The sequence below is a fragment of the Leptosomus discolor genome, chromosome 1, assembly GCF_034619465.1.
Source record: "Leptosomus discolor isolate bLepDis1 chromosome 1, bLepDis1.hap2, whole genome shotgun sequence".
Lineage (NCBI taxonomy): Eukaryota > Metazoa > Chordata > Aves > Leptosomiformes > Leptosomidae > Leptosomus > Leptosomus discolor.
In genome coordinates this window covers 162,190,983-162,207,030 of record NC_141391.1, presented here as the reverse complement: position 1 = coordinate 162,207,030, position 16,048 = coordinate 162,190,983, and the positions used below count along the sequence as shown (strand labels likewise).

Here is a 16,048-nt window from a genome sequence, read left to right as displayed (position 1 = left end):
TGCTCCCAGGTCTCGCCTTGCCCTGCTTCTGTTTTGGGAGGCTCTTGCCGTACCCGTAGGCATCTCTGGTACGACGAGGGTCCCTGCCTTGTCGGCCCCAATGGCGAGGGGGAAGGAGACCTCTGTCCTCCTCGAGTGTGGTCTGGCCTCAGTGGGATGCCAGCGTGCAGGCATCCCCGGAGCACATCCCCTGTCCTTATTTATTTCTAGTGCCCTGCTATCCGGTTTTGTGAGCCCGTACTCCAAACGAGCCCAAAGGCTCGGCTGGGAGCATCTTCCCCTCTGGCCCCGTCCCCTCTTCTCGTACCACCCTGGTTTGTCAAGTGTGGCCCCAGGGAGGCTGAGGGAGGATGGTGGAGGGTCGGTGGGGCAGCATTCCCTGCCCTGCATCCCTTTCCCTGCCCGAGGGAAGTCAGGCTTTCAAGGCAGAGGGAAGCAGCGTGGGCTCCCCCCCGCAAGCTGGGGGATCGGTCACCACCGAGGGAATGGGAGGAATGGGGCAAAGCGTCTCCCCTAGCTCTGGCTGAGGGGGAAGAAGTGCAGCACTGCCATCAAAAGCAAGGAAAAAAAAAAAAAAAAGAGGCAAAGGATGGTGGTGGCCAGACGAGCCCTGTCGTCCATCTCTTGGCCTTTTGAATGCTGGTTTGGGTTTCTGCCTTTGCCTCCACCCGGCTCCCCTGCTTTGAGCTGCTCCTGGCCAGGGACAGGGCCACCGCTGGCCTTGGAACTGGGCGGAGGTGATGGGGTGGGCTGGTATTTCCCTGTGGAGTGCCTGAGAATACGCTGTTTCCACACCGTGTGGTCACCAACGTCTCACAACAAGAGTGCGTGTGTGTGTGTGTATGTGTGTGTGTGCGTGTGTGTGTTCGGGGGGGTGGGGTGGGGTATTTCAGGGGTCTCATGGTTGCTCAATGCAGTGTCCAGCTTCCAGTGCTTCCCCCCTACCCCAAGTCCCACTTTGCGCTTTCGGCAACGGCTGTCCCTGCCCCCGGGGGAGGTGAAGCAGGCAGAGGGGACAGCCCTGCCACCCAGCATCACCCCCCCCGGCAGCATTCCCGCCGGCAGTGGGGCGGCTCAGCCCACCAGCGGGGACGTGGCGGGGACGAGGCCCAGCCCTTGTGCCAAGTGGGAAACACTGTGACCTTCGTGCTCCCTGCCGAGCTGCCCCTTCTTCCTCGCTCGCTCGCTCGCGCGCTTTCTCTCGTGCACGTTTGTGAAAGGGGCCCCTGACGCGCACCCGTGTTGGGATGTTTCTTTTGTAAAGCTGATCGTGAAAAATAAACGTGATGTTTTCTGTTTGAGCCTCCCGCTGGGTGCGAGGTTGCTGTGGGGATGGAGGGGACCAGCCAGCCCAAGCCGAGGTGTCCTTCCTCAGGGTGGCATCCCCGGAGGGAGACGGCCAGGCCCACAGCTGCGTAGCTGGCATTACAGAAATGTCATCACGAGGGTCTGGGTATTGTTGACCCAGGGGTGGGGAGTGTCACAGTTTGGGTACCTCTTATCTGTCCCATCATGGAGCAGCACAGGATACAGGCTGCTACTGAGGGGGGGGGGGGGTGGGTGTGTGTGTTAGGGTAAACGCTGCTCTACAGAGGAGGAGCCCCCATCCTGACAATGGGGAAGCAGAAACCAGTGGGAAATCACAGCCTTCAGGTCAGACCATGATGGTGAGGAGCTCATGTCGGGTATAAATCTAGCTAAGTACTAGTAATGAGTTCCTGACCTAGCTAGCCACAAGCTGTTTCACCCTCGGCATGGCTCTTGGAGCCACCTATTATAGAGCAACTCGTGGCCAGGTCTGCACAATACTTTTGCCCCTCAGTGGGTCCTGCCCCTCCTAGGAAAGGCACAGCCTCACCAATATTTGGGGAAAACAGAGCATAAAGCCACAGGACTCAGTCTTCCCGAGGGCCCTACCATTGCTGGTGTGCTAGTGGGGTCTCCTTGCTGAGCCAGAACCATGCCCCCAGCTCCCACTTCTCCTTCTGGAGGGTATTTAATGCCATAAAACAAAGTCTGGGGCTCTCACCTCCAGCCCTTCAGCACATCTGCTCAAAGCTGAGTGGGTGTTTTTTTGAACAAACTATAACTCTGAGTACGTACTTCAGCTGGAGCATATGCTCAAGGGCTTTGCTGAGCTGGAGGCTAATAGGAGGGGGTTCAACAGGCGACCTCTGCTCATTTGCCCAAATAGCAGCATAATTAGGAAGGAAGCACTTTTTTAGAGGAGGAAATGTCAAAAATCATCTCTTGGGGGGGTCACAAACTTAGGAGGAGGTGAAATGGGGAGGAAGGGGCTGGTCTAGAAGACCCTCCTATTAAAACTGCAGGAGCCCTGCAAGGGGGCTTTTGGGGCTGCCGGCCAAGGCAGAAGACATGCGGGAGGATGGATGGAAACAGTGTGGCCATTGGTGTAGACTATTGGCATAAAACCCATCCCCTCTGGAGCCTGGAAACCCAGCCCGTGCCAAAATCTGTGTAAATCCCCCTCAGAAAAGCAGAAACAAAGGGGACACCAGGAGGTGCTTGGGCAGGGACCCCGGTGCTGCCCTCCATCTCCCTGCCAGATGATTCTGGTGCGATCCCAACCCCCGCCGCGTCCCTGGGATCTGTCACTTCTGGGATGGGAGAAAGGGGGGAACCCAGTGGCACAGCTTCTGCAAGGCGACCTCCTCTCCCTGCAGAGGATCACAGAGGAGTGGGGGGGGTGTGGGGGGTGTGTGGGTGTGCCGCAGGAAAACTTGAAATAAATTGTCCAGACATTTTAAAAGCTTACAGCAAATGCCTCTGTATAAGGCTCTTCAGGAACCTAAGACATTACGGAGAGATTAGAAATTGGTTGGGAGACAGAAAATCAAGAGCAGGAATAAATATTTGATTTCCATCCTGCCCTGGCTCTCTGCAGGAAGCGTCGGCTGCTTCTCACTCATCTGGGGAGCAAGAAGGGACCATTTATTTTTGGTAAGCTGATCCTTGCAAGAGCTGCAAAAAAAAGCCTGTGACAGGGCTTAAAAGGTGGAGGAGACAACAAATCAAAGTCGTTGCTGGCTGGAAGGAGTAATTACAATGACTTACACATATTGCTTGCTTCTAAATTAACCAGGAGCACTCAGGAGAAGCCCTGCATCTCTCTAAGGGCAGACGGTTGGAAAACAACACGTGGCGCGCAGAAGAGATGAGGAACAACAACTTCGCCCTTAGGGGGGGTTTAAAGAAGGAAAATTTTGACAACAGCATGGAGAAGGTTTTGCGGTTGGGGTAGGTGTGCTCAGCTGGGACACTGTGCTGTGTCTGGATAGCTAAGATTGGGGGGGGAAGAACAGGAGGAAGCCCAAGAGGTGGGCAGAGCAGGGGCATTGTTGGGCTATGGTGGTTCAGCAGGGGCTGGCACGAGAGGAGACGGCGGGGGAGGCAGGCGGATGCGATGGATACCACCTGCATGCTCTCCTCTATCTCCCCACCAAGGGGCTGTTAACACGCTTCAAGGGGAGAAAAGGGATTGCCATGTCCCTTCCTAATCCGCAGGACTCGCTGCTGCAGGGCTTTCTGTGGGCCAAGCGTTCAGCCAGACTCAACCCCCACTTCCACCCCCCCAAAGGGCCTTGTCCTGCAGCGAAAACCAGGTCAAACATGGCAAGAGGAAACCTTCAGGCCTGATGGCTATTAATTATTGGGTTTGAAAAGAAAATGCTGCAATTGCTGAACCCCTCCAGCCCCTGCCCAGCTTTCTGGAGAGCACCACCAGCCATGCAGGCTCTGCCTCCCCGGGCACACGGGCAGCCCTGGGACCCCCGCCTCGGGGGAGCACAGGAGCTCCCCGACACCTGCAGCCTCAGCTTTGGGCTCGCAGGTTGTGGGTCCCTGCGGTGTGTCAACCCCCCAGTCCCCTCAAACCAGGTCAAGCCAGCCCATACTTTGTCCCCTGGGAGCTGACACTTCCAAAGCCCCCATCATTCGCACTGCCCTAGCAACGGGGGGCTGCCTTAATTGCCTCCTTGCGCCTCTCCATCCTGCCGGGAGTGTCCTCCGCTCCCTCCCGGAGCCAGGAAGGCTCATTAAGACTCGTGCAGCGCTCGCACAAGGAACGTGTCGTGCTTCCAGAGCATCTGGCGCGGGAACGGCCCCCGCACGGCTGCTAGTGCTGTGGCAGCAGACGTCACTAGAGGTAGCAGCTATGGGATCACACGTGGGGCACTGCCTTGCCCGGCAGACCAGGGGATCTGGCTGTCCCGAAGCGGGTTACTCTCTCCTCCAGAGCAGAGGGCTGGGCTGCTTTCGGCTGCCATCCATTCCCGCACACCAGCATCCCTGTCTCTGCCTTCCCTCAGCTCAACGCAACACGATGGGGCTCTGATCCCAGCAAAACGTGGCTTCGGCATCCCCACGGGGGCCACCTGAGCACTCCTCCTGCCTCCAGAGAGCTGCGACCATCTTACCCACCCTGGGGCAGCTGCAGGGCAGACCTCAGTGGGTCCCGAGTCGCCAGCCCGGGCCCTCTGGTACTGTGGGGAGTGTGGGGAGCACTGCTGTGGGGAGCAGCGCCCAGCCCCTGGGCTGCGGCCGACAGGCAGGACAGCAATCTCTAGCCTCCTGCTTTACCGCAGAGAGGAGATGGGGCACGGCAGGGCCTGTGCCCATGGGGACAATGGGGAGGTCCCAAAACCCGGCCAGAAGTGGCCAAGAAAAGAGTCTGTGGGTGCCTTCTGCCTGATAAAGAGTCAGCCTGCCAGCTGGTCTCCCACTGTTGAGGACCGAGATGGCTAAAAGAAAGCGTGGGGCACTATATATATATTATATATATATGCATATTTTGCAGTCAGCAATTACATTTCTGCTTCTCAGCTAAGAAGTACAACACAATCTAATGTCAGGCAGCAAACGGCACTTGTTTTAATGCATTTTACTGTGGCTGTTGAAGGCAGAGGGCTGAAAAAGTTTCCATTTGTGATTAGTGGTGAACAAAAAAACGACGAGCCAGAGCAGAGGAACGATTACAGTTCCTTAAAGATCCAGAGGGGCAAATTGGACCCTTGCTCTGGGCTCACCTTCGCCTACAGACGGGCACCTGGTCGCTCAGTATGGAAATGAAAGGCCAGGTGATGTGAAGCCAGCCGTGTATCTGCCTTTTGTGTGAGCAGCTAAGGGACCAGTATGTGTTTGCCCAACAAAGCTTTCACTGGCTTGTGGTGCTGTAGAGGCAGCCCACGGAAACCCTGCACTTGAGGGTCCAGAAACAAACTGCCTGCATGTTGCTAAGCCATAGACAACGGGGACATGCCAGCGGGATGCTCTTCTTCCTCAGGAGGCATCTCTACCTTGCAGCCCTGCTGTATCACCCACTACAATCACAAAAAAACCCCACAGCATTCCTGTCTTTGGGCTCTCTGCTGTTGGGTTTGGCCATTTTCTCTTGGCTTCTCACCTAGGAGCTGCTGATGAATAATCCTTACAACCAGTCCCAGCACTTCCCAAGGGAAACACTCCCTGGGGACACATTGATCAAAACCCAAAGCACATCTAATTGAACCCAAAAATCACACACGCCTGCGCGCTTCCCGTCACACCCCCTGCCCCCCCCCCAACACACACATGGACAGAGGCACACGCACGCAAACACACCATCTCGCGCCGACTTGCTGCTTCGTAGCAGAAGTGGGTGAACTACACAGGGATTAAAGCATTAAAGAAACCACAGTAAGAATACGATGCTTGAAAGCGCTGTGTCCCCGGAGAGATTAGAGTAGCTGCCTGGAGATAAAGTAATGGTGATGGAAAGATCTTCTTCCTCGCAAAGATTCTATTCCTAATTATCTCCTCTGGAAAAAAAAAAAAAAAAAAAGATCTCTCAGCTTTTATCTATCTCTTGACAATTTTAGCCCTGCGCCTGCCTCGTTGTGAGAGGCTGATGGTTGCTGAAATGAGGGAGAGAGAATCTGCACAGGAGGTAGAAGCGGTAGAACGAGGGGGACAGGAGGCAGCGCTTCGTTCCTGTCTCTGACGGCAACCAAGGCAAAGATGAAGGATCACTGTAATTGTCTTTCCAAGCCCAGAGATGGCTCTGCTGCCTCCACCACTGCTTTGTCAGGCTAACAACAACGAGGAGGTCCGATTCACTGTTACACCAGTGAAAGAGGCAACAAGATGTCCTCCCTACAGCTGTAGGAGATTATGATGAGGGAAGCCGACTTCTACACAAGCTGGCAGGGGCAGAAGAGTGCCCAGCTTGTTCCTCCCTCACTCTTTTCCTTCTCAGACAGCTAGAAAGCAACTCTTCTTTCAGCAGACAGCCAGGAACGATGACATTTCAAACATACGCCAGACAGACCGCATGGAAGATCTGGCCCACAAGCCACCCCATAAGACAAGGACAGGCCCTGATGGAAGCCCAGGCATCACACCCAGCAGCTGGGGCTTTGCACAGGAGCAGTCTTTCCCCTCCGTATTATCTGGAGCTTGCTGCTTCTCCACCTGTATTAATTTCAGACAAATACAATCCTAGACGCCCATGAAATTGTTTAAGCTCTGGTTTAGAAGACATCAGTGTTTGGGTAGCGGGATGCAGAGACAACACAGGTTTCCTAGAGAGCTGAGAGTCAAGGAAAACCTCAAACAGACATTACAAATATGAAGGCCATAGAGAGTGGGAGGGGCGACGAGCTCAGTGAAGATGGGGGTTAGCGTCATATGAGCTACTTGCAAACTCATGACTCCTCCTTGCCCTCCTGGGGTCTTCTTCTCCTTCTTTACAGTTACATCAACATGCAAACATGAATGGTTGCCTCTCCCATAAACAAAAAACATTAAAAAACCCCTGATTTGCCCCAAACCGCTCCAATATTTACCCTTGCTGTTTAAATCAAAAGCCCCCAAACGCTTTAAGTCAGAAAAACATCTAAGTCTCCAGATACAAGGCAGTTTGGCTGCAGCCTACCCGGCCGAACCCCACCCCGAAACCTTCAGATGGAAAAGGAGGGAAGGGCCGGGAGGCTCCGCGAAGGCCCTTTTCCAGGCCTAGGCCAGGGGAGACATGGCTCCTCCTCGCTACCGGGAGACGGCCTTCCCTCCCCGCAGCTCCCGACTCGGCCCCAGAGGCGCCCCGCGGAGGGGAAGCGCACAGGCCCGGGCCCGGGCCCGGCACTGGCGGGGCACAGCTGTAACCCGGGGTCACGGGCCTTGCCCGCTCGCCATGCCGGGGGTGCTTTAACGAGGCCTCCCACGGTGCTGGCAGCCCGTCCCCAGCCACGGGCGCTCCCCCCTGCTCCGGTGAGGGCCACCGAGCCGCGGGCGCTGCCACCCCCCTCGCCGCGCTTGGGGCGGCGCAGGACAGGCGCCCCGCAGCCGCCCCAAGCCCCTGCGCGGTAGCCGGCAAGGCAGGCCACCAATCAGACGCGCAGGCTGGCACACTCACATCCAATGGACGGCGGGGTGGGTGGGACTTCCTGCGCCGGTTGCTACGACAAGCACGGCTCTTCCTTAGCAACCGGCGCTGGGGCTGTGGTGCGGGCCGTGGCGGCGGCGGCGCAGGTGAGGCCGTGCCCGGAGCCCCCTCGTTCCCTTCCCCCTGCTCCGCTCAGGGCCGCTTGCCGAGCCCTTCCCTCCTCTCGGCGGGGCGGTGTGAGGGGGCTGCTTCGGGTGTGCGGCCTGCCCGGCCCGTGTTCCACCGCCCCTTCCCCGCCCCGCCCCCCTTGGTGGTGCCGTGCCGGAGGGGGGGGGGGGGGGGGGGGGGGGGCTTGTCCTTGCCGGGACCCCACCTTCCCGGTGGCTCCGATCCCTGCACCCCCACCTCCGGCTGCCGCCGGGGCTGTAGCGTGGCTTCCCGGACTCCCGGCTGGCGAGCTGCCCCCAGACCGCCCCTGTGCCCTGTCTTTTAACCGATGCAGCCGCCCGGCGGCGGCTCCTCCCCGGGGGAACCGCTGCCGGCCCATGGGGCAGCCCCTGGCGGCCAGCCTTGGTCTGTGGCCCCGGAGTTTCAGGGAGAAGCTGGGTATTGAAGTGGCTCCCGGGGTTTGCGCCGCTGCGGGAGGCTGATGCCAGCCAGGCGGCTGTTCTGTCCTGTGGAGCTTGTGGTGGGGACGTCTACAGATCCCACAGTCCCTCGTGGGAAAGCCGGTCGTCTGTCAAAGTTGGTGCTTTAGCCGGCAGCTCTGCGTGCTTGGCATGAATGCTTGGTCTGTGTGATGTTGCCTGATACTGCTTGTTTTGGTTTCCCTTTAATATGGGATCGCTCTTGCTTCCTCTGGGTAGGAGAGGAAGGTGCTTTGTTCTGGATAAGAGAACCACAGGGAAGAGCACAGTGAAATGTTCTGAAGCTGCCAGTCAGATGGTGCCGTGCCTCTGCGTTGCCCAAGTAAAGGCTGGTTGGTAATTAGGCCCAGAGGCACAGTCCAGGGCTTTCCCATATGGTCCTCCCCAGCTGACAAATGCTCGGGGACGTGAAGAGCAAGTGCACAAACCAGACCAAGATGTTCCTGTTAAACACTTCCCTCCAGACATGTACGCTGATCCTGTTCCTAAAGTACTCTTACCCTTCAGTTGTCATGTGCAGTTTGAAACCCTCACAGATAATAGTGTTCTGGGAAAATCTTTTTGGAACTAATCAATAGATGTAATGGCTGATGTATTGTTCTTCCCCTTCCCTTGTCAGAAGCTGTACCCTGACTTGGCTCTTCCCTCAAGCTTGCTTGATGCTTCTGGGAAAGTGCTGTGCTCTTGAAGCTCATTTATGGAAAATAATAGATTTTTAAAATTTATTTGTATTGGTTTGTAAGATAACCCTCTTAAGTGCATGGTGTGAAGACGGTACTGAGAAACAGTAAGTACCTGAGATCGGACAATATTCTCATTATAGCTTTATTTGCCTTCTGTTTTAAATCAAAGCTGTCTTTCTCTTTCCTGTGTTTTTGTCTAAACAGTGTCCTCTGGGCCGACAAGTTCCCCCTTCTGCTGAAGCTGCTCTGCCCACGTTCACAGAGCCGTGTTCCTCTCGGCTGTCTGCGCTGCAGCACCTTGCTGAGCTCTGGGCAGCCCCTCTGCCCCTTCCTGGGGTCTCTGTGGAAGGACCATGGCAGACACCGGGGAGGGGAAAAAGGAGGAGGCTGATTATAAAAGACTCCACAGCTTTCCACTGATTAGGGTAAGGAGAGGGATGGATTATGCATTTACCAGTGTTACAGGTAGGAAATTCTACCTTCATTCTTTACCAACCTTCCAAACTAGGATTTCTCCCACTGAGTAGCTGCTGTGAGAATGTGTGTACTGGTGGTCCTGTGGACGGATCCCAGTCATCATCGCTGCTTCCTCCCTGTCCTTGACCTCTGTCAGGGAAATTTATTAGCGTTGGTGTTCCCCTCCATCAGCCAGGGGAAGCCTGGGGCAAAGTGATCTGCCTAATTGAACGTGCTGCCTTTGCCTTTGGAGCCTTCTCCTGTGTTCTGGATGCAGCTTGCTTTTTTCCTAGAGGAGCTGGAGTAAAAGACCTTGCTAGCCAGCCAGGTAGCCAAAGAGGAAGAAAAGGCTGTGTAATTTAGACTTATTTGTTACGCTAGCAATAATTAAGGGCTGTGGTTGGAGCAGTATTAACATGCTCCATCGTTCTAACAGAAAAACTGACAAATGTATTTATCTCTTCCTTTAAGCTGTGCTTACTTAGTGCTAGTCTTAATGTTAGGTAGAGAAGACTTCTGCATTGGCTGGGACAAAGGAACAAATGGATCACTTGCAATGCAATGAGCCATTTTCATACTGACTGTACTCTGAAACAGTGGAAGTGCTTGGTGTCCAGACAAGCCCCTCGCTGGTGATGCCCCCCACCTTTGAAGCAAGTGCTAAAAGTCACAGGGACTTGCTGCCTTTTGCCCACCTCCAGCAGTCTAGGCCCCTGCTATAGCCTGTGCAAAAGGAAGGGCTGCTTATTGTTGTCTTGTGCCGAGCTCAAATTTTTCTGCTTAGTTCCTCTTGTTGGTTTGCTGTTTGCAGCACACAGACATGCCGGAGGAGATGCGCGTAGAGGCCATGGAGCTGTGTGTCACAGCGTGTGAGAAATACGCCACCAACAACGAGGTACTAGCCAAATCCCAAAACGGCCAGCCTTCAGTTGCTGCGGCGTGGGGAACCTGCAGGAGCAGGGCTAAGGACGCAGGGCAGAGTGGAGTCAGATCCTGACATCCTGTTACTCTGCTTCTGCACTGAGAAAGGGTAGAAGGAGGCAAAGAGCTTGGCTAGATCTCTGATTTGATTCCCTTTATCAGCAAGATCCACAATAGCATTTTTCTTTCCTGCAGGAAGCAGAGATTAGTAGTGATGCTGCCTCCCAAACCTTACCTCCTTTCTGATGCTGCCTTGCCTGTGAGATGCTTCCACTCTGCTCATAAAATACCCTGTCTCCTGAGGGCTTGGGTCAGAACTGTGTGGAGACTCTTGTTTTGGGGATGAGTACAGGGAAGTCTTTGAACCTTTAGGTACAGTCTGTTAGGTCATCCCTCTCTTCTTTCAGCCTCCTGAATGGAATTACTGAGCCCATATAAATGGGGGGTAATGCAGAAGTTACGGTCTTTGGGAAGAAAGGTTGCACTTAACTTTGAGAGCCAATGATAAAGGAAAACACACCTTGCTCCGTGGGCAGGGCACAGACTGACTGTTGCCGGAGCAGTTTTGTGTTGGAGCAAGGCAAAGCTACAAGCCAGAGATAGCTTCTGTGCCATCCTGCCTGAGACACCGTGTGTCACTGCAAAATCTTCCTCTCTCCTTTATTTAGATCAAGCAGGGTGTGATCTGGGAGAAGTGAGCCTTTTAAAAGTCAGCCTAGTTTCAGTGTTTTGGTAATTAGCTGGAGGAAAAAAATGGACTCCTGTAAAAATAGCCGCAGCTTAGTGACCTGAATCTCCTCTCATGCTCACTGCACCCAGCATAACTCCGTCAGCATCTACACCAGAACCCTTGCTTCAGACTGTGTGAATGAGAGAAGTGGTTGCTAGATGCAGTTCTTTAATTTCTCCTAGCTGCTGTGTCAGATGCTGCTGAAAACAGAGACCTGTTCTACCCTCGGGCGTCGCTCTGGGGAGCTCCCAGTTCCTGCAGTGCAGCTGCTGCTATACCTCTTGCCCATGGCTTGGGTAGCTTATTTGAGGGAGAAGACTAGGGGGGTGTTTGCATAAAAACTCACTGCTTGCTCTGTCTCACCCTATGCTCTCCTCCTTAACATTCTCCAGAGCGCTGCCAAGATGATCAAAGAGATGATGGACAAGAAATTTGGGTCCTCCTGGCACGTGGTGATTGGGGAAGGTTTTGGCTTTGAGATCACTCACGAGGCGAAGAATCTGCTGTACATGTTCTTTGGTGGCAGCCTGGCTGTGTGTGTCTGGAAGTGCTCCTGACATCTGGCCGGGTCCCAGACTCCCTGCATACAAGAGATTTCTTCCTTCTCATGACAGGTTTTGTACAATCTGGAGGTGGGGCTTTATTTTTAATAGTTAAACGTCAAGACTGTTTGTTTTTTTTTTTCATACTGACGTAGCAGTTCTGTGGGATACATAGAGTGGGGGGGGGGGGGGGGGTGCGCTCATATAAACTTGCTAAGCTGTCCTGTCCTTGCTTGTGGGATTTCTCCTCTGTGGCTCTTTCCCTGGAGTTGGAGCCGAAGCAGGAAGGAGGTGGTGAATAGGTAATCTCACGACACGCTGCAGGGCCGTACAGCAGCACTAGGAGGGGGGGAGCGAAAAAGAAAAGGTGCTATCTAGCCGTATGGGGGTTTTTTTAACTCCCACTTGTTCCACGTCGTGTCCTCTCTCCTCTGCCTTCCCCACTTACCATGTGGTATGGTTCTGACCAGCACCTGTCTCTCCTCTCTCTGAATGCCGAGAATACCTTCTCCCCCTCCCCGGTCTAAGATGTCCGTACGGAACTGGCAGTGCCAAGGGCCTCCGTTCGGGCTGCCCGTGGAGGTGTTAGCCACAGGGAAGCAGGGCTCCGCTTGCCCTGCCCCGCTTCTTTTGGGAGGGTACAACAGCTGAGCTGCCTGGGTGTAGGAGGTTGCTATGCAAACTGCCCCCTCCTTTCTCACCCACCGCGCACTGAGATGGCATGAAAACACAGGCGGCTGACGATGCCTGGGGAGTGGGTGAGAACTCTTCATAAGGCTTGAATGCCTCCCTGTCAGTTCTTGGGGGTGTTGCAAGTGCTGTGTACTTTCAGCATCTTGTTTGGAGGCTGGCAGAGGAAGGAGGCTCCATGTGAGATATCACTTGGTCATCAGAAACCTAACGTCTTTTTGGACTTGCATTCTTTTCGCCTGTTTCAATTTTTAAAGCTGTCAGTGTTGGAGGATGGAATGAACGTAATTGTTATGTTACGTACACAGCTTATTTATATAAATCTGGGGAATCGTGTTTTTACAATAAAAATTTAGTAAAATGTCCTTTTCTCTGTGTGTTCTAAAATGGAAATCCCAAAGTGGAGGACAAGAAGGAAAAGTAGGAAGTAAGCAAGCAATGGTGTAGCTCAGGCGGAGGACAGTGACAAGTGTCCGTCCCGCGTGCTTCCTCAGTGACTCATAGGTGCCAGAGACTCGCTGTCATCCTCCCTCTTCAGTTCCTTTCACCAGTGCAAGCCACGATGCCGAGGAAGGTTGCCAGGCCCCCAGTGCCGCTGCTGGCCAAAGTCCTCAGGCCACGCAGCTATCTGAGCAGCAGCAGCAAGGGAGCGTACCCGTGCCCTCTGCCCAGGCAGTGTGCCTCTGCTCTGATGTTCAGGGTCTCCTATTTGTGGCTTCCTTGATTTTCAGACTTTACTCTCAAAAAGTCACCAGCAGTACCACTGGCACCTTGTGTTTTACGAGGGGTCACGCTCTCATCCATAGTTTGATTCCGAAGGATCTTTCTGCTTTAGTGCCTGTGGTGGATCAAACTGGTGGAGGGTCTTACAACTCCTTTTGTTCCTCCTCTGAACCTCAGTGTGATGCTAGAGATGTCCTTCCTCCATTTCGTCATGTCAGGAGCTCCTCTATAAGTCAGGAATTAGAGTAATATGAAGACAACTAGAAATTATTTCAAGTTTGGACCATCTGTGCTGGCTGGGCCCAATGTCCTCTCACATAATACCTTATTGATCAGGTGGAAGGCAATTGCAAGGTGGGGGAGGGACATAACTGGTATCAAAAAGTAGTTGGTGCCATGACACCTGCCCCGTGCCGTGGAACACGGTGGCAGGATTGCTGTGCAGTGTAGAAGAGTCCAAATCCTCTGAGCTGTCTCTTGGTGTGGTTACTCTGTCTCACTCCAGCTGGCTGCCTTTACATGAAGATTGCACTGTTGGCTGGCACTTTCTGCAGCTGGCAGGTGGAGAAGATAATTTTCTCTTCCACAGGTTTCTGTCTCCTCTAGGTTCAGAGGAAATGGCAAAGCCAGTGCCTTTGGAATGCCCCGTGTTGGAGCACGATGATACCTTCAGCCGTGCCATAGTCGCTTTAGTCGTGCCTCTTTCAAGCTAATGAATAATTAACTGCTGTGTGCATGTGCACAGACACACTGGTCATGGGCATCTCTGCAGGGTCGTGGTGACCTGCAGACGATCGCAGGGAGCTGCTTACCTCAGCACACAATCTTTTGGCCTCACTGCCGCTTCGTTATCTCTTTGGCCACCAGCTGACCAAAGCTAAGGTCTCCATGACCTGCACTGGCAACAAGCAAAGGCTGACCGCTCCCCAGCCTTCTCGAAGCACGAGCGTGCAAACAGATTGAGGTGAGCTAGGTGTGAATTCACAGCAACTCGTCTCCCACGCTGTAACTCCCCCCAAGGTGAGTGCAAGGTGGCTCGCAGGAGAGCGGCAGGCTATTTTTGTTTCCAAGGGTGACAGCTTTCTCGCAAGAAGTTGCCACGAAGAAGCCAACCCATCTTAGCTGGTTTGCGTGCCCGTCGTCGGCACCGTACTCGAAAGCTTCCCAAAATTCAGCTGCGCGTGTCCGAGCAGGCCCCTGCTCTGAGGCAAGTGTTCAATACGACAGATCAATTTCCCTGCCTGTTACATGTTGAGCCATGCTGAGACGGCCCCTCTGTATTAGAAGAAATACTTAAATACTTTTGTCCTCTTGCTGTGGAACTGGTGCATTTTCGGACATGCCTGTAATTTTCAGGGGAGTATGGTTCATGGATCAGAGACGGTCCCTTGTCCGGTGTTTTCCCCCAAGAGACCCCTCTGTGGCTGATGCTTTGGAGCCTCTAGGGCCTATCTGCTTTTCACTATAAAACTGCAGTCTCTTGCTGAAGGATTTTACCTTTAAAATTTTCAGCAGAAAGTCAGGGAAGCTGGCAACAGGTGGCTTGCTATTGTATTCTTCTTTCCCTCGTGTTTCTTGCCCCCTGCGTATCGCTGCCATTACCCATCAAAGCATCAGGCTGAGTCAGATGTAGAAAAGGAGATGAAAAACGCAGGGTGATGCGTTGGTGCCAGCCGAAATGACCCTTTCTATCCGCCCGTCCCGGAAAGCTGCGATAAGCAGCTCAGAGGGCTGTGCTTCGTGACTTCATCCCTCCCCGCTGAGGGGAGATGGGCAACATCATTATCAGCTGCCAGGGAGTCCTGACTCGGTGCCAGCAGTGGAAATGTCCTTGGATGTACAGCTCCTCCTCCACCCCAGGGGTGACTTGAACTTGCTGGATAGGGGAGAAGGCGCTGGGAAGATGGAGGAAGAGCTGGAGGTGGGGAGATGGGAAGAAAGAGGTGAGAACTCAACCGCTTCTCTGTGATGATGTCATGGCAACAAGGTACGTCGACATGCTGCCAGGCGGCCCAGGCAGGCTTTGAAGCTCTCCAGCTCTTCCCCATTGATGCGGGCTTGTGTCTGACTCGCTGAAAAGTCTTTTGGTTAATATTTCATGGCAGCATTGAAGTGCTAAGGGTGGCAAGTGCCCCACCTAATCCCCCTGCCTCCACTTTCCAATGGGATGCTAAATTGGGGCGCAGGGTAGGACTGCAAGCTCCCCTAGCCTGGAGATGGGACTCCCGGTCAGTAGGGTGGCTTCGGCCTGTAGGGTCCCTGTCCCTGTCTGGCTGTATGGGAAGGAGGTTTCTATCCCCCGTAGCCCAGTTTGGAGCTGGTTTGGGACACTGGAAGAAAGGGGCTCTCCCTCTTCTCTTGGTCTCCCAGGGCTGGCTCTGGAATAAAGAAATCTGTGGCTCTGCTTCGGGAGCTGAGCCCAGCTCCTTTGATGCGAGCGGTTAACACATGGGTTTTGTTGTTGTTTTTATTTTTCTTTTTGCTAAGCAATGACCTAACGATCCCGTGTTCTAGCTACAGCCCCTCCTAGGCGCCTTCTTTCCAGACCGTACGTCCGGACTGGATCCAGCAAACCTCCTGGAGCAAGACGCCGTGTTCCCTTCCCCGGGGAAGCCATCTGCTCCCCTCCGCCCGGCTCCTTCTGCAGGGCTTTGAGCTCGCCAGCCGGGCTGGAAAGCTGTCGTCCTCCTCCTCCCCATTCGCCCCGGCTCCCATCGGCCATCTTGTTAGCGCAAGGCACGGGAACGCGGGGCTGGCTGAATCTGGGGCGGCTGATGGTGTCAGCCGGAGGCGGTTTCCAGGCAACTGTCGTGCCGTGGGACACGGCGAGCCGACAACACCGGGAACACCGTGTTCTCGCCACACCGCCTGGCAGGGGGCCGAGCCCGGCGTGGATGGAGCCGGCATGGGACAGTGCGGAGAGGGCAGCGCGAGCAAGAGAGTTGTGCGGGGATGGCAGCAGAGGAGGGAGTCTCCAGCATGCCCCCTCCTGCTTGCCGCTTATCATACCCTCCCTGGCTTGGAGCAAGGGTGTCCAAGCGGGCTGCTGATACCTCACACAGCAAGGAAGGACTGTGTGTTGTACAGGATTTCACGTGCTCTCTGCATCCTTTGGGAAATTGAAAAGAGGGAAAACATTGCTCTGGACTCTGTACCCAAGCCCCCAGGCTTGTTGCAGGTGGTCCCGTGCTTTTCTGTCCCTTAACAAATCCAAAGCTCCCTCCCTACAAGTCGCCAACCTTTTTTGCCCACGCAGCCCAGCTCTGTGTCCCTGGGTG

General features: G+C 54.5%; 1 protein-coding gene across 1 annotated transcript; it reads left to right on the top strand.

Annotated features, from left to right (window-relative positions):
- The first annotated feature begins 9,020 nt into the window (after positions 1-9,020).
- Positions 9,021-11,406, top strand: DNAL4 (dynein axonemal light chain 4). Its single transcript, XM_009960328.2, has 3 exons — positions 9,021-9,133; positions 9,976-10,059; positions 11,208-11,406. The coding sequence occupies exons 1-3, from the start codon at positions 9,062-9,064 to the stop codon at positions 11,370-11,372; spliced, it is 321 nt and encodes a 106-aa protein (XP_009958630.1). The 5' UTR covers positions 9,021-9,061; the 3' UTR covers positions 11,373-11,406.
- The last annotated feature ends 4,642 nt before the right edge of the window (positions 11,407-16,048 follow it).